This window comes from Ylistrum balloti, unplaced genomic scaffold (genome assembly GCF_031769215.1).
Source record: "Ylistrum balloti isolate Yb309-2 unplaced genomic scaffold, AGI_CSIRO_Ybal_v1 Utg370558, whole genome shotgun sequence".
NCBI lineage: Eukaryota > Metazoa > Mollusca > Bivalvia > Pectinida > Pectinidae > Ylistrum > Ylistrum balloti.
In genome coordinates, this window is record NW_026782351.1 from 657,021 (window position 1) to 681,025 (window position 24,005).

General features: G+C 37.9%; 1 protein-coding gene across 1 annotated transcript; it reads left to right on the top strand.

Moving 5' to 3' along the window:
* The first annotated feature begins 885 nt into the window (after nucleotides 1–885).
* Nucleotides 886–23,545, top strand: LOC132556312 (uncharacterized). The gene is made up of 11 exons (XM_060220695.1): nucleotides 886–1,276; nucleotides 4,267–4,322; nucleotides 4,682–4,755; nucleotides 6,927–6,964; nucleotides 7,970–8,092; nucleotides 8,977–9,179; nucleotides 9,840–10,004; nucleotides 12,822–13,008; nucleotides 13,469–13,623; nucleotides 19,096–23,082; nucleotides 23,321–23,545. The coding sequence occupies exons 1-11, from the start codon at nucleotides 886–888 to the stop codon at nucleotides 23,543–23,545; spliced, it is 5,604 nt and encodes a 1,867-aa protein (XP_060076678.1).
* The last annotated feature ends 460 nt before the right edge of the window (nucleotides 23,546–24,005 follow it).

The window sequence follows — 24,005 nt, forward strand, 5'->3', positions numbered from 1 at the left end:
ATGTATCTCATTTTTAGCATTTACCAGTAGTTTTCGGTGAAGATTATACAAAAGACACACAAGTGAAAAACACTTTGAATGCAAACTTAGACCTAGATTAAGTAGATCCAACAAGATAACGCAAAGCGTGAAATTATACTCGCGCCCCACTGTTCAAAAGAAAGACACACAATCGTATATATAGGTTGATATTACAACAGGTTAAATTTCTATTAATCATTTTTAATTGATCCTACAAAGTATTGAAATGGAGAACTTCTACTAGAGTACTAGCTTCGTGCCTAAATAAAGTTTTGAGAACCGGATAATTAGCTTGAATGGCTTAAGAGAACTGGTCTGGAAAAAAAACTGAAATTTGTTATTTGGCGTATCTGTTTCTATGGTAACAAAAAAAAATACCTAGGGCACTAACCTAATATATATTGAAAGTTTTGTGCAGTTGAGTGAAATGTTTTCGAAGTTATAGCTCGAAAAGGAAAGTGAACACTCATTTTGTGGTTTTTGGAAACTTTGTTTCCATGGTAACAAAAACAAATTATCAAAGAGAAAAAGTCAATAGCAAAAAGGCACAACTAGGGCACTAACCTTGTATATACAGAAAGTTTTGTGGAGTTGAATGGAATGGTTTCTTGGTTGTAGTCCGGTAAGGAAAGTTTACACTAATTTTGTATTTTTGACTATGTTTCCATGGTAACGGAAAACATATTAAAATGAAATGTTGTCAATAACAAAAGGCACAACTAGGACACTAACCTGATATCTACAGAAAGTTTGTGAAGTTGAGATGAACGGGTTTTGAAGTGATAGTCCGGAAAACCCTCGGATGCACGGACGCACGGAGTCCAAATTAATATCCCCGCAAACGCCTTTCGCGGGGAATAATTAATGGTTTTAACTGCATTACACTGGAAAACAAAGTCGGCTTCACAATCACTGTCCAAAAGAGCTGTATATGTAGCTCTTATTCAGATCAATAATGGAATAGGGAGCAAGTATATGGGCCCCTACACAGCCAAAAACACAGAACGCACACAAAGACGAGGTGCAAGATTCATAACAAAAGGCTACAAATCCGGAGAGGAAGGAAGTAGGACGGAAATGTTACAAGACCTAAACCTTCCTACACTTCAAACAAGAAACAAGAAGACTACACCAATATTCTTTGTAGAAGGGCAGATACCAGCAATGCCGTTAATTACTTTCCAAAACATAAAGCATGGAATCAAGGCAAAAACATATCAGAACTGTGAAACATTCCAACACCGTGACATCCTCAGTAAGGAACAATTGCAAATCGGTAGTCATTCCACCAGGCAAAACTGCACCGTATAGAAATTCATTTTTGCGCGCTCTGTCATCGACTGGAGCCAACTAAGTGACAGTATTTTTCACACATCAAGGAAGGGTCTTTCAAACTTGCCCTGGTGAGGCACCGTGACCGAAGCGCTCCCCCTGTCATATGATAATACTAATAAATATGTTTACGATTTAGTATACGAGAAATATTTTTCGGTCTAAGTAAAATGTCTGATCTTGTTAAACGTGGACAAACATGTGTTGAACATTATAATATTGATCGACGTACAGGATTGGTTTATCTCCCATATGGGTTTTGTCTCGTGTAAATCTTTAAAAGAGTGATATTCTGAATATAATGAAAATTTAAGACCTTGGATTTTAAATATTCCAACCGCTTCAACTCGGTGACACTGTATTTCTATTTGCCACCGAGATGCCACCATGTGGTGGCGGCTAGCATTCCATGAGGTATGTAGTCGAAGGCCAAGGACAGAACTCACGGCGTCGCAGCTGAGGAAACTTGCATCAGTATCATTTTAAGTAAATTCGGTATCCATCTCTGAAAGCAGCAAGAAAAGGTTTTAATACATGATTTTGGAAAGTTACATAACGGATCGTGTACTTTCAGAAGTAAAGGTACATTAGTTTGTTAGTTTGTTTGTCATGTGAACATTCTTTTTGCAAATGTTGCGAATGTAGACGAAGTGAATTTATTAAGATTCCGTCTACAATAAGTGACCGTTTGCAATAAGTTCCGGATAACCTTGGGGAATACGTGAACTGCAGCCTTCGCAATAGCTTCCCTTGATATTAGTTATTATATGTCACTGAGAAAGATTTGTAGAATCACCTCTGGATTTCATTTGATTTGACAGAAACTATTCAAGCGATTGGACATTGACATCATGAACACCAATATAACAAAGTTAGCCCCATAATCTAACAATTCGTTTCCATAGTTCTCGCTACACTTGCATTTTCTCTATTGATTAGAAAATGTTTTCTACAAGCTGTTTTTGTAGCGCAGTGTTAAAATGGGGACGGGTGTGTTAAAACGTTTAGGATTTTTTTTTTCATTTTCAAAAACAATTTATGGAAAGGTGTAAAAAAAAAACAGATCGTTGACAATCTAAACTGACCTTTGTTATTTGACCTTAGGAACTGCACCTTTAATTTGAAGTAATTAGTACGCTACATTTAAAATTTAAAGTATTATAACCAAAAGGAATCATTAGTTAAGAATTCGATATATTGGTTTAAAAAGGACGGTACACAGGAGAAGAATGGCCAACAGGTTCAGTGTCAGTCTGAAAGTCTTTCAATTTTCTAAATGTTACGGTTGTGTGTATGTGCGTATGTTAATTCTCATTCACCTTTGTATCGACATTTATGTAATTCGAGAAGAATATCAATAGTTTCTCTCATTCATCCAAACATCGCACAAAGTATAAAACTTATCAGAAGAGATATAAAACAGACATTTGACACGATAGAAACTATCCTAACTACAGCACTCAGACAAGTACAGGACAATTCTATATATCATTGCATACGTTATTGTGTTACAATACTTGGGTTATCTACCCTGGCCTCTGTCACCCGGGTAAACAAACATGGCTGCTTGATGTTACCTGTGGAGCTTTTGTCTGTCTGACAGAAGGTAAGTTTGGTAACCAGTGTGTTTAAGTATTTAGTATATCATCTTCACGTATACTTCAATGTTTGCAGCTTCATATGCACGTCACAGTGAGACAGTACGTAATTCTACCTGTAAAAATATACCGTTAAGTTGGCAGAAGTAGGTTATCTGGAGTCTGCTAGTGTGTACGGACAAAATATACAAGTGTACATGTATGTGTGTACTCTGCTATAAGTGTTCGTGTGTATGGTCTTTTGATAGTATAACATTGTTCCTATATCAAAATTTAACAGGACGATTGCCATAAATGGAAAATGTGCATTCAAAACACAGTAGGTGTCATTTGTATGTTTAGGGTCTGAATGACACCTACTGTGTATTCATTTTGTACAATGTATAAATTCATATATGGCATGTGTAAGATTCAGAACTCTACATTTTATAAATCAGTGAGAAACATGAATTCACTTTATATTTCGAGGAATTCAATATTGAAATGCATTTCTTTTTGAGACTATAATTCATCTCCTGAAAGTCCATTCAATTTCATCCATTTTAAATAAAAAAAAAATATTCTTAATTTCTTATCACCACCAACATGTATTGCTACATTTACTTATAAATCTTCCTGTGCAAATTTACATTCTCTATAGCAAAAAATTTTTCGTAATTTGAACAATTAGTTCTGAAATTGAATATTTGAAGGTTTTACATTTTATTTGCATGAGAAGTTGAACAATTCTGTATTGTTGTTTGATGTAATATTTTGAGGGTTTTTCTCACAGATACACTATAGAAGTGATGTCTTCCAAAACCAGGAAGATGCCGCCGGGTATGTTTTTTTTTCTCTTAGTTTTCTTTTTAAATTGTTCCTAATTGAAATGGAGAATCATTTTGTGGATGTTATTTTTATAGATTGTCTCTGAAAGTTTTTTATTGATTTATTGAATGCTGATTGGCAATGTCTTTGCATTAAAATACATACAAATTTGACGATTAAATCTTAGAGGGGGGATTTTTATACAGTTATTTACGTCTCGAATCTTAGTACTATAAACATTTTACAAGACATTTTACGAGAATTGAAATTGGAAAATACCAATAAACTAAGTTTCTTTACATTTCAGTGTTGTTAATCATTAAATGCTGTACTAAGTTTAAAGAGAAAATCCAGTGATATGCAGTGCTCTCTTTAGATGAATTAATATTAGATAACTGAGCAAAATTATAAAAGTGACCTTTCATCAGCATTTTCATCAATTGATTTCATAATTTTCATAATAGAATTATTTGAACATTGTTAAGAATCTTTGTTATTTATTTTTCAGGTCCAAAGACCGCAGGATTAAAAAGACACAACTCCTCGTTTGAATTAACTATTACGGTATTAGTATTATAGCACCCTATCTTCTAAACACCCTTTGTTCGTCTAAAAGCAAGTATTGCTACCCAAAAGTGTTTCTGAAAAGAACATTTTGTTTTGTTTTTTTTAATAATCTGCCAGTGATTTACCATAAGCACTGCCAGGACTTTTTTTTACACTATAGAGTTTAAATCTAAATTTCATCTCTAGGGTAGGTACAAATTATTGTATCATATCTTCAGGTTCAACTCCTTGAAAAGTTGATAGGTTTTAATATGATAGCAACACACCTTGTGATAATGTGTGTATTATAATCAAACTGTTAATATACACTTACATAGCCATTATTAGATATTATTGTAGTTTCACTTTATTATTAGGGAAAAGCTAAGAGTGCTACTCCAAGAACAAATCAGAGTCAGTCATCCAAGAAAACAACCCAAGACAATTCAAGGTAGGTCTTTGTATAGAGAAGATACCATGACCATGAAAGATTGTTTGAACTCAAGAGATGAAAATGTTCTTCATTGAAGACTAAAAATCACAACCATCCAGAAATTGATTAGAAATGGTAGGGATAATAAAAAGATTATTTCATACATGGTAGGGTTTATGGTGGATTATCTCATACATGGTAGGGTTTATGGTGGATTATCTCATACATGGTAGGGTTTATGGTGGATTATTTCATACATGGTAGGGTTTATGGTGGATTATCTCATACATGGTAGGGTTTATGGTGGATTATTTCATACATGGTAGGGTTTATGGTGGATTATCTCATACATGGTAGGGTTATGGTGGATTATTTCATACATGGTAGGGTTTATGGTGGATTATCTCCTACATGGTAGGGTTATGGTCGATTATCTCACACATGGTAGGGTTATGGTGGATTATCTCATACATGGTAGGGTTTATGGTGGATTATCTCACACATGGTAGGGTCATAGTGGATTATCTCATACATGGTAGGGTTTATGGTGGATTATCTCATACATGGTAGGGTTATAGTGGATTATATCATACATGGTAGGGTTATGGGGGATTATCTCACACATGGTAGGGTTTATGGTGGATTATCTCATACATGGTAGGGTTTATGGTGGATTATCTCATACATGGTAGGGTTTATGGTGGATTATCTCACACATGGTAGGGTTATGGTGGATTATCTCATACATGGTAGGGTTTATGGTGGATTATCTCATACATGGTAGGGTTATAGTGGATTATCTTACACATGGTAGGGTTATGGGGGATTATCTCATACATGGTAGGGTTATGGTGGATTATCTCACACATGGTAGGGTTATGGTGGATTATCTCATACATGGTAGGGTTATGGGGGATTATCTCATACATGGTAGGGTTTATGGTGGATTATCTCACACATGGTAGGGTTATGGTGGATGATCTCATACATGGTAGGATTATGGTAGATAATCTCACACATGGTAGGGTTTATGGTGGATTATCTCATACATGGTAGGGTTATGGTGGATGATCTCATACATGGTAGGGTTTATGGTGGATTATCTCATACATGGTAGGGTTTATGGTGGATTATCTCACACATGGTAGGGTTATGGTGGATTATCTCATACATGGTAGGGTTTATGGTGGATTATCTCATACATGGTAGGGTTATGGTGGATTATCTCACACATGGTAGGGTTATGGTGGATAATCTCACACATGGTAGGGTCATAGTGGATTATCTCATACATGGTAGGGTTATGGTGGATTATCTCATACATGGTAGGGTTTATGGTGGATTATCTCATACATGGTAGGGTTATGGTGGATTATCTCATACATGGTAGGGTTTATGGTGGATTATCTCATACATGGTAGGGTTTATGGTGGATTATCTCACACATGGTAGAGTTTATGGTGGATAATCTCATACATGGTAGGGTTATGGTGGATTATCTCATACATGGTAGGGTTATGGTGGATAATCTCATACATGGTAGGGTTTATGGTGGATTATCTCACACATGGTAGGGTTATGGTGGATGATCTCATACATGGTAGGGTCACACATGGTATGGTGGATCTCATCATACATGGTAGGGTTATGGTGGATGATTTCATACATGGTAGGGTTTATGGTGGATTATCTCATACATGGTAGGGTTTATGGTGGATTATCTCATACATGGTAGGGTTTATGGTGGATTATCTCACACATGGTAGGGTTATGGTGGATTATCTCATACATGGTAGGGTTTATGGTGGATTATCTCATACATGGTAGGGTTTATGGTGGATTATCTCATACATGGTAGGGTTTATGGTGGATTATCTCATACATGGTAGGGTTTATAGTGGATTATCTCACACATGGTAGGGTTATAGTGGATTATATCATACATGGTAGGGTTATGGTGGATTATCTCATACATGGTAGGGTTTATGGTGGATTATCTCATACATGGTAGGGTTATGGTGGATTATCTCATACATGGTAGGGTTATGGGGCATTATTTCATACATGTATATGATTGTTGTGTTATTCTGTTCCTTCCTCTCTGAGTAAACACAATATTTGCATCATCACTCGATGATGTCATTTCTGATGAATCCTCTGTTATGCTAACATTTCAATATTTGTTACAGGACTGCAGCAACGGCTCATGCATCTAGTCAGTCTATATGTAAGTGTTTTAGATAATAATCTTACAGGAAGTTATTTCATGTAATACATGTTGTAGGCTTAAGATGTAGATCTGTCTGTATGTTGTGTTACATAAGAAATCAGACATTTTACATCATGTTGACCTTTATCCTGCAACTGGCAGTGCCATTGTCGGAATGCGCCTGACACATATATTTTTGCTGTATTCAGCAGTGATGGAAAACAGATGTATTTCAGCTCGTGCATGAATTTGACGGAAATAATTTCTGAATTAATTTTAAAGTTACTCTTGACAATGTAGATAAATGTTAAAATAAGTGATTTTATATGTTGTAATGAAAATTCATAAAATGACTGTCATATTCGTTGAAGTTTGGTACTATATTTCTGCATGTAACAATTATTTTGGCATACATCATCAGGCAACATTTATTGTAACATTATATCAGGTAAACAAAGATTGAACTAAAAAATACTGAAGTTTTGATAGGCTGATTTTCAGTCAATATTGCATGATAAATAAAATATATGATCAGTGCCTTAAAATATAAGCTGCATTTTAGCTCTGGACATGAAAACAAAAATGGCTTAAAATAACTTAAGACCCTGCATCCTCTGCCCTAGGTGAAAATTGCGCTATCGTTTACTTACCCTTGGATGCTTGGTCTACATCTTCTATGTTTCTTAAAAACATTCATGAAATTTGCTAGCCAATGATAAACGAGAGTGTGGTTTTCATTTGGGCCGAGGATGAGGACCCTGTAGAGTTGTTGAATATAGTTCAACTATGTTATTAAGGTATCCATTTACATTCAGCCTAAAATCTCTTAATTAAGATGGAGTAAATGCTAGTGACTGACAAGGCATCACAGTGTAGTGGGACCAGTTACAATTAAAGGCTCATAATTACATTCACCATCAAGCTCTCTTGTAATGGAACAGCACCAGGTAAATGTGAATGCATGTTTGAAGTTGCCCCAGAATAGATACAAATCTAAATATCATTTCTGTATCTTATTGACAGTGAAGGAGGGTTTTGACAGAGAGGCTGAGCTACATTTTAATAGGATGATAGAAGGTCAACTAGACAACATCCCCCACATTCCTAGATCTATTGTACGAATCTTTATCAGCTCAACATTCTCAGGTAAGACAACATTCCACACATTCCTAGATCTATTGTTTGTGTCTCTATCAGCTCAACATTCTCAGGTAAGACAACATTCCACACATTCCTAGATCTATTGTACGAATCTTTATCAGCTCAACATTCTCAGGTAAGACAACATTCCACACATTCCTAGATCTATTGTTTGTGTCTCTATCAGCTCAACATTCTCAGGTAAGAGAACATCCCACATATTCCTAGATCTATTGTGAATCTTTATCAGCTCAACATTCTCAGGTAAGACAACATCCCACACATTCCTAGATCTATTGTTTGTGTCTCTATCAGCTCAACATTCTCAGGTAAGAGAACATCCCACACATTCCTAGATCTATTGTTTGTGTCTCTATCAGCTCAACATGCTCAGGTAAGAGAACATCCCACACATTCCTAGATCTATTGTTTGTGTCTCTATCAGCTCAACAGGTAAGAGAACATCCCACACATTCCTAGATCTATTATTCGTGTCTCTATCAGCTCAACATTTTCTGATAAGCTATATTTCATGCTAATTTGAGGTGCACCAATGTCTAGTGAAAATATGTTGTGACTGTGACAGGTTATCATAGGATCTGTCAAGATATGGTTTAGATGTTCAGGTAAGGGCTAATGTATGCACCAGTCAAAACAGGTAAGGGCCATGTATTGACCAGTCAATACAGGTATGGCCATGTATGGATAATTAAAACAGGTAAGGGCCATACCTGGATCAGTCAGAACAGGTAAGGGCCATGTATGGATCATTCAATAAAGGTAGGGGCCATATATAGACCATTCAATAAGGGCCATGTATGTCAAAACATGTCTTTGGTACTAAACATAGCATACGGTGCTACATTAAATAACGTGTCTTTATTTGTCAGACATGCGAGCAGAACGGAATGCAATAGTACGGGAGGCTACACCAAAGCTGCGTGACTTCTGTGCAGAACACGACCTTGACTTTCAGATGGTAGACATGAGGTGGGGTGTGACAGACGACTGCCAGAATGACCATACAGTGGAGAAGATTTGCTCTTTGGAAGTGGAAAACTGCCAGAAAATCTCCCTGGGACCTAACTTTGTGGTAGATATTGTTTATTATGCATCAGATGTAGTTTTCACACCATCAGATGTAGTTTTCACACCATCAGTTGTAGTTTTCACACCATCAGTTGTAGATTTCACACCATCAGATGTATTTTTCACACCATCTGTTGTAGTTTTCACACCATCAGTTGTAGTTTTCACACCATCAGTTGTAGTTTCACACCATCAGTTGTAGTTTTCACACCATCAGTTGTAGATTTCACACCATCAGTTGTAGATTTCACACCATCAGATGTAGATTTCACACCATCAGTTGTAGTTTTCACACCATCAGTTGTAATTTTCACTCCATCAGTTGTAGTTTTCACACCATCTGTTGTAGTTTTCACACCATCAGTTGTAGTTTTCACACCATCAGATGTATTTTTCACACCATCAATTGTAGTTGTGTGTGTACAACTGGGTAGATTTTGGTATCATCTGGTGTACAACTTGATAAAGTTCCCCAAAATGGTTCGTATTTGCTTTAGTTTGTGGCTTTGTGGAATATTCCACTGGTGAAATAGAGAACATGACCCCGCCAACCATCATCAAATGTGAACAAATCTTTGTCTACTATAACATATTGTACTTGAGATATCAGTAAATGATAATTTATAATGACCTGTTAATACTTTATCAACAATGTTCATTTCAGCTTATTAAAGGATCCAGATATGGCTTCCGTCCCATCCCCACTGAGCTATCTACAGAAGATTTCACACTGCTTACTAATTACACCACCAACCCTGAACATACAAAGTTACTGAAAACCTGGTACCAAAGGGACGACAACAGTAAACCTCCACAGTATGTCCTTCAGGTGTGTATAAACCTAAGTATGTCCATCAGGTATGTATAACCCACAGTATGTCAGACAGGTGAATATAACCCACAGAATGTCCTTCAGGTGTGTATAACCCGAAGTATGTCAGACAGGTGTATATAACACACAGTATGTCAGACAGGTGTGTATACCCCACAGTATGTCCTTCATGTGTATATAACCAACAGTATGTCAGACAGGTTTATATAGCCCACAGTATGTCCTTCAGGTGTGTATAAACCTAAGTATGTCCATCAGGTATGTATAACCCACAGTATGTCAGACAGGTGAATATAACCCACAGAATGTCCTTCAGGTGTGTATAACCCGAAGTATGTCAGACAGGTGTATATAACACACAGTATGCCAGAGAGGTGTGTAGAACCCACAGTATGTCCTTCAGGTGTGTATAACCTACAGTATGTCCTTCAGGTGTGTATAACCCGCAGTATCTCCTTCAGGTGTGTATAACCCACAGTATCTCCTTCAGGTGTATATAACCCACAGTATGTTCTACAGGTGTATATAACCTACAGTATGTCAGACAGGTGTATATAACCTACAGTATGTCCTAAAGGTGAGTATAACACACAGTATGTCAGACAGGTGTGTATAACCCATAGTATGTCCTATAGGTGTATATAACCCACAGTATGTCAGACAGGTGTGTATAACCCAAAGTATGTCCTACAGGAGTATATAACCCGCAGTATGTCAAACAGGTGTATATAACCCACAGTATGTCCTATAGGTGTATATAACCTACAGTATGTCCTACAACTCTTTTCCTTCATCCTCTATCACTTAAATTCAAAATGTGGCTGACAGCCCTTTTCCTTCATCCCCTATCCCCTATCCCAACCCCATCCATTTAACTTACAACTGAGATTGAGGATTCATAAAATAGATGTTTTTTTATCCCCCGACATTTCATAAAGTATTAACCTTAACGTACATTATCATTCTGTCGTTATTTGGTATCAGCTGATTTTACTCTTTAACAGTCACAGATATAGCTGGTGATTTGATATGATATGTATTATAGTAATCTGTAGGTCAGGTTCTTGTTCGGTTATACCAGGTAATCAACTTTTCATACAAACAGCCAGATGAAAATTGGAGAGCCTTGCCTAACTCCAGTGGGAATTGAATAAAAAAAAAATCACAGAAAGAAAACTGTATTATATTTCTAGGGCATAACTTCAGGATGTAGAAAGATCTGGTACCCAAAATTTCTAAAATACCTTTTGTTTTTGTGATGACATTTTGAAAAGTTAGATTTCTGAAAATGATTAAAAAGGCAAAAATCGAAATGTTTCTACACTTGCTTTTTCTGATGTAGAATTCAGATGATGTGTAACTGGAAATAATTAATTTTCACATATTATTTCGTTAAACTATTAGTTTTCATGAGTAACACACATATTATGTTATTTTTCAGGAAACCTCTTTTAAAATAAAATTTCCTCTTTCATTAAAAATTATTAAAGTGATGCTTGGATATGGAGAGCAAATGTGAAAATGCTAAATTTGATTGAATGAGCATAAAACTGCATAGCAACCGAAAAAGGAAAATTTTGGAAAAAAATGACTTATTTCATCACGATTTATGTGCAAAAATTTATCAACTGACGGACAAACTCAGAACATAGGGTTTCAAAAGATGCAAGTGAATGAAAGTTATGTTGAAGTTTTACATGAAGCAAAAAGGACTTACCTAATCCTTTCGAACCTGTAGTCTTATTCTCATTGTACTTTTTAAGAAGTCTCCTTGTAAACCTTTTGTTCAAATTTTGCCCCTGCTTTATTGAATTTGAGTTTGTATTATTATTATGTTGACATGTTGGTATCTTGTTGTTTTTGGACCGTCTTATAAAATATCACATTTTTAAAGACTTTATGCATTGCTAGAAAATTATAATTTTCATGCTTGAAAAAGATGTGGCCACTGTGCATGATATTTTTGCAATTTTCACCTGAATAGCCATTTTTCCAAGATCAAGAAACTTTGCAAATTATTTGTTTTCAAGTCCTGAATACCAAGGATAGTGATCAACCAAGTCAGAACTCAGTTATTTGTGATGGAAATTTATGCAAAATTTAGTTGAAATCTACCAAAAACTTTTGATAGTTACACTCAACAAAACCTTCTTCATAAAAATTGTAGAAATTAACCTGCAATTAGCTGCCAACTACTACAGATAATTTAGTACACAAGGGAAATTTCTACAAAACATTATGTAAATACCCTATTTCTGTTTACACAATTTATGTACAGTAATATGTTACAAAGTATCGGAAAACACAGAGGTCCAAGATATTACATTGGGATTCATTATGTACTGAATTATATCCTAATTCCAGTCAAACGTGACCTTCATGCAGCTTTAAGTGACTTCACCTCAAATAGAATGTTAACCAGACTAGCTGGTAATTGACCGTGATAGCCATCCTCTGTTAATCTCTACTTAACTTGTTCTGAAAAGTCATTAGTCGTAACAAAGTCAAATATAACACTGAAAACCAAACTTCTCCTTGGTTGGCAGTTTGGGCATTCATGTGACTCCAACTCATCTAGTTTTTCATAATTTATTGTCGTATACTGTGTCAGCCATCAAAATTACGACATAACAATTGAAATGATGACCCTTTTTCTTTGGTCTGATCTGGAGGAGTTTAAACATCTAGCTGTTGAAAATATGTACCAAAAATATCTCAAGAGCCCTAAAAATATCAATGTTTTTCTGTTAGGCTCTTATACATCAAAAGAAATTCTACAGTATTGACTCCCCTCATTTTGTATTATGTTTGCAGCCAATCAGATCGCAGTTTACATTTTTTGGAGACTACTCACCAGGATGTGATGAGCCACGAGCCAAAGATTCTGAAAACTGGCAACAGACATTTGAAAAGTTACAGCTAATCTTAAGACATGCTGCCAAGACAGCTGCTGATGCAGGCAAAATGTCTTCCAGTGTTCTTGAGGAGTACTATCAGTCAGGTAGGATGAACCACGGGTTATTGTCTCCCCATATCTTCAACTGGGACATTAGTCCAGCGGGGATTACAGATAAATGTCTCCAGGATTGTTAGGCAGAATATCTCTTAGCATTCCTCAGAAGTACTGAATTAGTTAGTCAGGACAAACTACAGGTAATTGTCTCCTAGCATCCTTCGGTAGTGCTGAATTAGTTAGTCAGGACAAACTACCAGCAATTGTCTCCTAGCATCCTTCAGTAGTACAGAATTAGTTGGACTGGACAATCTGTCTTTGTTCCGTTACACATGGATATAATTAAAATTGACAAAATTGAATCCATATGAAGCAGGCAAGATTATAACAACTCCATAATATTATTTTCATGAAATTAAATGAACTCAACAATATGCAAGAAATAACGACAAGAAATGAAGCAATATAATGGGATTGTATTCTAGATTTTTTTTTCTTTCTGTTTCAGTGACAGAGACAGAGATAAAGAAAGGTTTACTAAATGTGGCTGATCCACTTGGCCACACCATGGTATATTCTCGATCACTAACTGGACTCGACAATGAGTCTGTGGATGACAAAGATGCAAGAAGATACATTGATATCAAAGACAACAATGGAAAGGTTTGTACTTTGGATTTTGGGTTATCTACCCTAGCATTATCAGCTGTTTGTGTAAGGGGAGTAACTCCTACGTCTGTATGTAATATCTTAATTACACTTGTGTGCTCAAATTGAAACATAACATTTTTTTACTTTACTATATCCACTAGATAAAGGAGTGGTGGAAGTGTATGTAAGTAATCAGTAAGGAGTGTTGGTAGTGTATGTAAGTAATCAGTAAAGAGTGTTGGTAGTGTATGTTAGTAATCAGTAAGGAGTGTTGGTAGTGTGTGTAAGTAATCAGTAAGGAGTGTTGGTAGTGTGTGTAAGTAATCAGTAAGGAGTGTTGGTAGTGTGTGTAAGTAATCAGTATGGAGTGTTGGTAGTGTATGTAAGTAATCAGTAAGGAGTGTTGGTAGTGTATGTAAGTAATCAGTATGGAGTGTTGGTAGTGTATGTAAGTAATCAGTAAGGAGTGTTGGTAGTGTATGTAAGTAATCAGTAAGGAGTGTTGGTACTGTATGTAAGTAATCAGTAAGGAGTGTTGGTAGTGTATGTAAGTAATCAGTAAGGAGTGTTGGTAGTGTAAGTAATCAGTAAGGAGTGTCGGTAGTGTATGTAAGTAATCAGTAAAGTGTTGGTAGTGTATGTAAGTAATCAGTAAGGAGTGTTGGTAGTGTATGTGTGTTATCAGTTAGGAGTGTTGGTAGTGTACATGTGTTATCAGTGAAGAGTGTTGGTAGTGTAAATGTGTTATCAGTAAGGAGTGTTGGTAGTGTATGTGTGTTATCAGTTAGGAGTGTTGGTAGTGTACATGTGTTATCAGTGAAGAGTGTTGGTAGTGTAAATGTGTTATCAGTGAGGAGTGTTGGTAGTGTACATGTGTTATCAGTGAAGAGTGTTGGTAGTGTAAATGTGTTATCAGTGAGGAGTGTTGGTAGTGTATGTGTGTTGTAAGGAAGGAGTGGTGGTTGTGTATGTGTGTTATCAGTGAGGAGTGTTGGTAGTGCATGTGTGTTATCAGTGAAGAGTGTTTGTAGTATATATGTGTTGTCAGTGAGAATGTTTGTTGTGTAAATGTGTTATCAGTGAGGAGTGTTGGTAGTGTATGTGTGTTATCATTGAGGAGTGTTGGTAGTGTATGTGTGTTATCAGTATGTGTATTATCATTGAGGATTGTTGGTAGTGTATGTGTGTTATCAGTGAGGAGTGTTGGTAGTGTATGTGTGTTATCTGTGAGGAGTGTTTGTAGTGTATGCGTGTTATCATTGAGGAGTGTTTGTAGTGTATGTGTGTTATCAGTGAAGAGTGTTCGTAGTGTATATGTGTTGTCACTGAGGAGTGGTGGTTGTGTAAATCTGTTATCAGTGAGGAATGTTCGTAGTGTATATGTGTTGTCAGTGAGGAGTGTTGGTTGTGTAAATGTGTTATCAGTGAAGAGTGTTGGTAGTGTATGTGTGTTATTAGTGAGGAGTGTTGGTAGTGTATGTGTGTTATCATTGAGGAGTGTTGGTAGTGTATGTGTGTTATCAGTGAAGAGTGTTGGTAGTGTATGTGTGTTATCAGTGAAGAGTGTTGGTTGTGTAAATGTGTTGTCAGTGAGGAGTGTTGGTAGTTTATGTGTGTTGTCAGTGAAGAGTGTTCGTAGTGTATGTGTGTTATCAGTGAAGAGTGTTCGTAGTGTATGTGTGTTATCAGTGAGAATGTTGGTTGTGTAAATGTGTTGTCAATGAGTAGTGGTGGTAGTGAAGATTGGTGGTAGTGTATGTGTGTTATCCATGAGGAGTGTTGGTAGTGTATGTGTGTTATTAGTGAAGAGTGTTGGTAGTGTATGTGTGTTATCAGTGAGTAGTGTGGGTAGTGTATGTGTATTATCATTGAGGATTGTTGGTAGTGTATGTGTGTTATCAGTGAGGAGTGTTGGTAGTGTATGTGTGTTATCATTGAGGAGTGTTGGTAGTGTATGTGTGTTATCATTGAGGAGTGTTGGTAGTGTATGTGTGTTATCAGTGAGGAGTGTTGGTAGTGTATGTGTGTTGTCAGTGAGGAGTGTTGGTAGTGTATGTGTGTTATCAGTGAAGAGTAGTGTATGTGTGTTATCAGTGAAGAGTGTTTGTAGTGTATGTGTGTTATCAGTGAGGAGTGTTGGTAGTGTATGTGTGTTATCAGTGAGGAGTGTTTGTAGTGTATGTGTGTTATCAGTGAAGAGTGTTGGTAGTGTATGTATGTGTTGTCACTGAGGCGTGTTGGTTATGTAAATCTGTTGTCAGTGAGGAATGTTTAGTGAGGAGTGTTGGTGTATGTGTGTAGTGTATGTGTGTTATCATTGAGGAGTGTTGGTTGTGTAAATGTGTTATCAGTGAAGAGTGTTGGTAGTGTATGTGTGTTATTAGTGAGGAGTGTTGGTAGTGTATGTGTGTTATCAGTGAGGAGTGTTGGTAGTGTATGTGTGTTATCAGTGAAGAGTGTTGGTAGTGTATGTGTGTTATCAGTGAGGAGTGTTGGTTGTGTAAATGTGTTGTCAGTGAGGAGTGTTGTTTGTGTAAATGTGTTATCAGTGAGGAATGTTGGTAGTGTGTGTTGTAAGGAAGGAGTGGTGGTAGTGTATGTGTGTTGTAAGGAAGGAGTGTTGGTAGTGTATGTGTGTTATCAGTGAAGAGTGTTGGTAGTGTATGTGTGTTATCAGTGAGGAGTGTTGGTAGAGTATGTGTGTTATTAGTAAGGAGTGTTGGTAGTGTATGTGTGTTATCAGTGAGTAGTGTTGGTAATGTATGTGGATTGTTGGTAGTGTATGTGTGTTGTCAGTGAGGAGTGTTAGTGAGGAGTGTTGGTAGTGTATTTGTATTATCAGTGAGGAGTGTTGGTAGTGTATGTGTGTTATCAGTGAAGAGTGTTGGTAGTGTATGTGTGCTGTCAATGAGGAGTGTTGGTTGTGTATATGTGTTGTCAGTGAGGAGTGTTGTTTGTGTAAATGTGTTATCAGTGAGGAATGTTGGTAGTGCGTGTTGTCAGTGAGGAGTGTTGGTAGTGTATGTGTGTTGTAAGGAAGGAGTGTTGGTAGTGTATGTGTGTTATCAAAGAAGAGTGTTTGTAGTGTATATGTGTTGTCAGTGAGGAGTGTTGGTTGTGTAAATGTGTTATCAGTGAGGAATGGTGGTAGTGTGTGTTGTAAGGAAGGAGTGGTGGTAGTGTATGTGTGTTGTAAGGAAGGAGTATTGGTAGTGTATGTGTGTTATCAGTGAAGAGTGATGGTAGTGTATGTGTGTAATCAGTGAGGAGAGTTGGTAGTGTATGTGTGTTATCAGTGAGTAGTGTTGGTAATGTATGTGTATTATCATTGGGGATTGTTGGTAGTGTATGTGTGTTGTCAGAGAGGAGTGTTGGTAGTGTATGTGTGTTGTCAGTGAGGAGTGTTGGTAGTGTATGTGTGTTATCAGTGAGGAGTGTTGGTAGTGTATGTGTGTTATTAGTGAAGAGTGTTTGTAGTGTATATATGTTGTCACTGAGGAGTGTTGGTAGTGTATGTGTGTTATCAGTGAAGAGTGTTTGTGGTGTATATGTGTTATCAGTGAGGAGTGGTGGTAGTGTAAGTGTTGGTAGTGAATGTGTATAATTAATGAATAGTGTTGGTAGTGTATATGTGTTGTTGGTGAGGAGTGTTGGTAGTGTATGTGTGTTGTCAGTGAGGTGTGTTGGTTGTGTAAATGTGTTATCAATGAGGAGTTTTGGTAGCGTATGTGTGTTGTCAGTGAGGAGTGTTGGTAGTGTATGTGTGTTATCAGTGAAGAGTGTTGGTAGTGTATGTGTGTTATCAGTGAGGAGTGTTGGTAGTGTATGTGTGTTATCAGTGAAGAGTGTTTGTGGTGTATATGTGTTATCAGTGAGGTGTGTTGGTAGTGTAGGTGTGTTATCATTGAGGAGTGGTGGTAGTGTATGTGTGTTGTCAGTGAAGAGTGTTGGTCGTGTATGTGTGTCATCATTGAGGAGTGTTGGTAGTGTATGTGTGTTATTAGTGAAGAGTGTTTGTAGTGTATATATGTTGTCACTGAGGAGTGTTGGTAGTGTATGTGTGTTATCAGTGAAGAGTGTGTATGTGTGTTATGTGAGGAGTGTGTAGTGTATGTGTGTTATCAGTGAGGAGTGTTGGTAGTGTAAATGTGTTGTCAGTGAGGAGTGTGGTTGTGTATGTGTGTTATCAGTGAAGAATTATCATGATAGAGTGTTGGTAGTGTATATGTGTTGTTGGTGAGAAGTGTTGGTAGTGTATGTGTGTTGTCAGTGAGGTGTGTTGGTTGTGTAAATGTGTTATCAATGAGGAGTTTTGGTAGCATATGTGTGTTGTCAGTGAGGAGTGTTGGTAGTGTATGTGTGTTATCAGTGAGGAGTGTTGGTAGTGTATGTGTGTTATCAGTGAGGAGTGGTGGTAGTTTATGTGTGTTGTCAGTGCGGAGTGTTGGTTGTGTAAATTTGTTATCATTGAGGAGTATTGGTAGTGTATGTGTTCAGAAATGAATGGATATTGCACAATATTGATCTGAAGCAAGCTTGGGTGTAGGGGAAACAATATTGTATAAACTGTAGGCCTCAGGTCAGAAGAGGAGAAATGAAGTAAATTCTTTAAAAGTAAATTCTCTAGAAATTAATTGATAAAAAGAAACATTCTTTTGTGAAGGGGTATCAATCTGATAAAGATGAAGGTATTAGTCCTCCTGGGGCAAGAGGGGCAGAAGGGACAGAAAGAGAGGGGCACAATAGGAAAAATGGAAAAAATTCTTTTAAATCCTATTCCTCTGTAGAAATTATTAAATTTTGTCAAAATTTAGTCTGAAGCATTCTTAGGTGAATAGGAAACAAGTTTGTTGAAGTATTTGTTTTTGGCCACCATGGATCTGAGGGACAGAGCCCAAAAGGGGAAATTTTGCATTTTCTTTAAAACTATTCTCCTCTTATAGGAAAGAATGGATATTACATAAATTTGGCAGCATTCTAGGGTGAAGGGGTATCAGTTTTGTTTAAATGTTTAAATGGTAGGCCTCATCCTCCTTGAAAGGGAGGGTTGTGGCCCGACAGGAAAATAAAGCAAATTCTGCAAAATCCACTCCTCCTGTAGGAATGATTTGATTTTGCCAAAATGTGGTCTGAACTATTCTTGGGTGAAGGGGAGTTCTGTATAAGTGGTGCATCTGGTCCCTATAGGGGCCAGTAGTAGAAATGCAAGTTCTTGAAAATTCCTTCTTCTGTACAAGGATATTGTCCAAGTTTGGTCTTAAGCAATTTTTATGTTACACCACGAGGCTGAATAACCAACATAGCCAGATGAGCGATGCAGGCCCCTTGGTCCTCTTGTTAGTCTATGTTTCATGTTTGTAATGGTGGTGGGGACCCTAGGGGTAGGGAAACAAGGCACGGGGTTTGTATTACAAATTCAAATCTATATATCTATTTTTCCACTTTGGACATCTTCATCGATGTTTTATTTTGTTTTTTCTACAGCTTGAGGTTGATACTGAGATAGCAAGTCTACGTGAGAAACTTTTGAGAAAAATAAAGAAGAAACTAAACGAAAAAAGCATTCATGAATATGAAACTCAGTGGATATCTGGAGGTGTAGACCCAAAAGCAAATGTCTGTCATGCAAACTACATAGAAAGTTTCTGTAACAACTTTCTGTCAGATATGAAAATGCAAATAAAGGAAGGAATGTCAGACTACCTGCCAAAGATCCGCTTTTCAGGTTGGTATACTGATTACGCAGAACTGATCCACCACCTCCAGTTTTGTAATGCAAAGTGTGAAACATTTTGTGGTCAGGCTGATGTCATTGAAAGTGTTCAGTCCTACATCCAATCAAGCACGTCACGTAAGCCCCTTGTTCTCCATGCTCCTTCAGGAGCAGGAAAGACATCCGTCATGGCCATGATCATGAAAAATCTGTCATCCTGGTTCAAAAAGAGAAAGTATGTAGGTGTTATTCGCTTTCTTGGTACAAGTCCTTTGAGCACCAATATTTATGATGTTTTGTTTGGTGTGTGTGGACAACTAGCTGACAGTGCAGAGATCATAATGGAACCAGTTTCTTACAAGAGCATGAAAAATTTGGTGGAGTATATTCCTAGACTACTTCGAAGGGTAGCTAATGCCATCAAAGCTCCAATAGTGATTCTGCTTGATTCTTTGGATCAGTTGGCAGCCAAGAATGATGCACACTCCTTGTCATGGCTACCGACAGTACTGCCATCCAATGTGAAATTAATTGTGTCCACACTGCCAGAAGAACATGGTATCCTTGACACTCTGAAAGACATGCTGCCGAATAATGAGTGTTACATTTCAGTTCCCCCACTGTCCGTGACTACAGGCAAGGAGATAGTACATAAATATCTTAGTCAAAGAAACAGAACTGTGACTGAAAATCAGTTGAAAGTCCTTATGTCCTATTTCACTCAAGCTCCAGGACCGCTTTACCTCAAATTGCTGATGGATGAGGCTGTCAGATGGAAGTCTTACACACCCGAACATGAACACGTTCTTTCTGGTGCAGTTCGTAGTGCCATTTCACAGTTGTTTCAAAACTTAGAGATCAAGTTTGGTGAGGTTGTGACAAATCATGCTCTTGGTTATATCACTGTTGCCATGAATGGTGTGTCTGAGACAGAGATGGAAGACGTTCTCTCCTGTGATGACGAGGCTCTCAATGATGTTTACCGTTACCACGATCCACCTGTAGAGGGCATAGTACGTATACCTCCAGTACTTTGGGCTCGTCTTCGTTATGATCTCAGGGAGTACCTTGTGGAGAGGCGAACACACAACAAGTACACACTGAACTGGTACCACAGACAGTTCATCGAAGCTGCACGTGCCTTGTACACACAGGGAAAAGCTGGTCATAGACTTCACAAGAACTTCTCCGAAATCTTCATGTCTCAGTCAGTCAAACGCAGCATTGAGCTGCATTGGAGAAAAACGACCATAGTTAATGCTGACAGACAAATCACACCACAGGCGATGGTGACCAAGAACAAGAGAATGCTGTCGTGTCTGCCGTACTACATTAATAATGCCAAAGAGATGATCTCATTAGATCTTGCTAAAGAGAAATGCTTCTGCAATTTTCAGTTCCTCAAAGCAAAAATTGCTGCATTTCCTCTGACAGCACTTCAAGAGGACCTCACTATGTTTGTAGACAGAACAGAGGATGCAGAAGTCCAGAAGCTCAGATACTTCTTTTCTGTATGCAAAATAGAGGATCTTGGCAATGCAGAAAAATTTGCTGTCAGCCTTCTGGCTAAAATATCACTGACAGAAGGGGAAGCGAATTTAGAGATATTACTGAATGCGGCATTAGAACACTTACAATCGCAGAATAAACCGCTGCTAATCCCGAAATATGCCTGTATGGCTCCCAGTACGAACACATCAAGTGCTATGAAGGATTCCCTCCAGGGTTCAGAAAAGATTCTATCGGTGGGTGGAGAGTCTGTCCTGTTGCGGTTATGTGGAAAGGAAATAGACGAGGAAAGCAAAGATCTACATGCAGTATACAATATTGATACTGAAGAGCAGCACCAGGTGAGTCTTCCCGACTCCTTTTGCAATGGTCTAATGCCAAAACTGGATCGAGCAAGTAAGAGGATTTTTTATGTCATCGCCAAACAGATCAACACAGTAAATATCTCGAAGAAAGTTACGACGAGCAAGATGCTATCAGATGTATGTCCAGAACAGCCTACAGAATCCAACCCTGTAATGTCTACTTATGACAACGAATCCTCACTTGTGGTCATTCTGTTTGATGATAGTAGTATTCTGGTGGTCGATCTCGGCTCCATGAAACCGGTGAGATTGATGACCTTGTCCGAGGATGCATCTGATGTTGTCAATTTGGTGTGTACTAACTCGGACAGTCCCACTGTTATTGTCACTGGCAATTGTGGAGAAGCAGACGAGAACAAAACCATGAAGGGATTTGTACAAGTGTTTCATCCGTCAGATGAAAGCAAGGATTTACGTATAGAAATACCTGTTTCATACTCTGATGGCCTGGTTTATTTGGGATCAGCAGAAGAGTTTCTTGTTGGACTTTGCAACACTGAAAACACATGCACACTTATTTCTATTGAACTTGATGAGCTTAACAAGATGAATGAGATGTCTCTACCAGATAGAATTATTCAGATGTCAGTTGCCAGGAAACAACAATTGGCTGTGGTCCTTTCTCAAAACGGCGTGGTCAACTTGCTGAACTGGAAGGAAGGGGCGATCCTGAACGAACTGTGTACTAACAACCCTGTGTCTTGCCTTTTTGTCAATTGGTCACATAGACTTGCACTGCTTGGGGACTCCCAAGGCCAGATTGCGTTATACAACATACACAAAAACAAGCACTGCGGTACATTCCCTGCCCATGAAAGCAATATTCAGCGACTGATTGGTGCAGATGACTTTGTTATTTCTCTTGGAATTAATAAGGACATGAAGACTTGGTCCCTTGCTGCTCTAGAACAGAGTATCACTCAGCCTAATGACAAGAACAGTGATTCAAGCACTCTCGGTTTGCTGGGCCAGACACAGGTAGCCAGTTTTGATATCACCCTAGACAGTCTACATCTGGTAACTGCATCACGGGACAACATTGTCAGAGTTTGGTCACTATCAGACATATCCCTAAAATGTTGTTTTGACATTGGCATCATAGGGAATAAGATTCAGGTGATATCCAAAGACAGCTGTGTGGCTGTAGATAAGACCGCAAGAAAAATGAAAGTTTTTAAATTGGAGAATGGTCAAAGTGCAGTTAACTGTGCTCTTCCAAGAGGTGTGTTGGACTTCGCCATCAGTCAAGACCGTTCACTCATGTGTATCATCTGTCAGAAAGAGAAGGGACTCATGGTTGATGTTATGGACCTTAAAGTTGGACAATCAAAGAAGACCTTTTACCTGAAGGGTGTTCCTGGTTATGAAACTGTTGACATTAGCCTTAGCGCAAACAGTAGATTTCTGTTGTTACGTACCAAAGTGACGGAAGCAGACTTTAAGGATATTGAGATATCTTGGAAGAAACAAGGATCGTTCTTTCCCCAACCCCATCCTTATCGTTTCAGCGCAGCTGACCTGACTCAAGCAACAGGGGGACTGATGCACTGCGTTAGAGTTATGTCCAATATTCCTCACCTTGGAGAGGTCATAACTCCTTATCGTGGAAATGTTATGATGATCACAACTCGGCGTTGGGTGCTGTACTGGGACATTCCAACCGGCAAATGTGATCAGAAGGTGTGCAAAAGCGAGAAGAAGGGAATGATGTACCGCCCAGACTGGCTGGGACAAGATTGCAAAGGCACTACTTTGGCCATCACTCAGAGTAGTAACGGCAAGTATACAGCTGCGGGGTCAGAAGATGGTTATCTTTTTGTCTACAACACCGACTCCGGAATACCTGTGCAGAACATGGCTCCGTCAACTAAACATACTGCCACAGTAAGTACAAATGTACTCTATTTTATGAAAGATAGATAATTAGCGCAGTTTAAATGTATAAGTGATGAAATTCAATTTACATCTTGGTCTTTAAGTGAATTATTTTTATGAAGACGTGATTAACTTACCATTAAAAACATTATTAATCATGTAGCTGTATTGATTTTTTTCGGTTGTTTCCTTGTTTTGAAAGCTTAAAATTTCAATACACTGTATTGTGATCCTGTGTTTTTCGTAGGTGATACTGGCAGTGTTTTCACCAAACAGTGAGTGGGTGGCCTCTGCCTGTCGCAATAACACAATCAAGATTTGGGAAGCATCAACAGGGAAGGAGGTGTTCAGCACAAGGGCGAACTTTGAGATAGTCAGCATGTGCTTTTCTGCCAATTCTCAGACTCTGGCAGTTTGTATTGGATCCCAAGTAACTAGGATACTACTCTATACACTCCACACAGGGTGTTAAACATTAGCATGGATACTAAGACTCTTTGCTAAGTATTGGATTGTTTACATGGAGTTCGAACGCTGGCATTATTGGATCTAGCATATGGATCATGGAAATTAAATTATGTAATAACTTGGACTCGACAATGAATTTACTATGTTATTATCGTTTTACTATCAGCAATAGACATTGAGATAAGTAAAGTAGGAGAACCATACTACTAGCACCAGGTCTAAAAAATACCTTCATTTGGAAAAATGGAGCACAGGAAGTGAAGAAAGTGCCATTCTCTTATCGGACCAGCAAATATGGATGAAGTCAACGTCTAGATTGAAATATAAACATAACGTCATTCTAGAAAAACAAAGAGAAAATCAAACCCCCAGTGAAATGTTATTATTGCAGAAAGAACATGTAGAAAACGTCACCATTGATAGCAGAAGATATTGAAAATGTTGTAACCGAAACTAGAAAATAA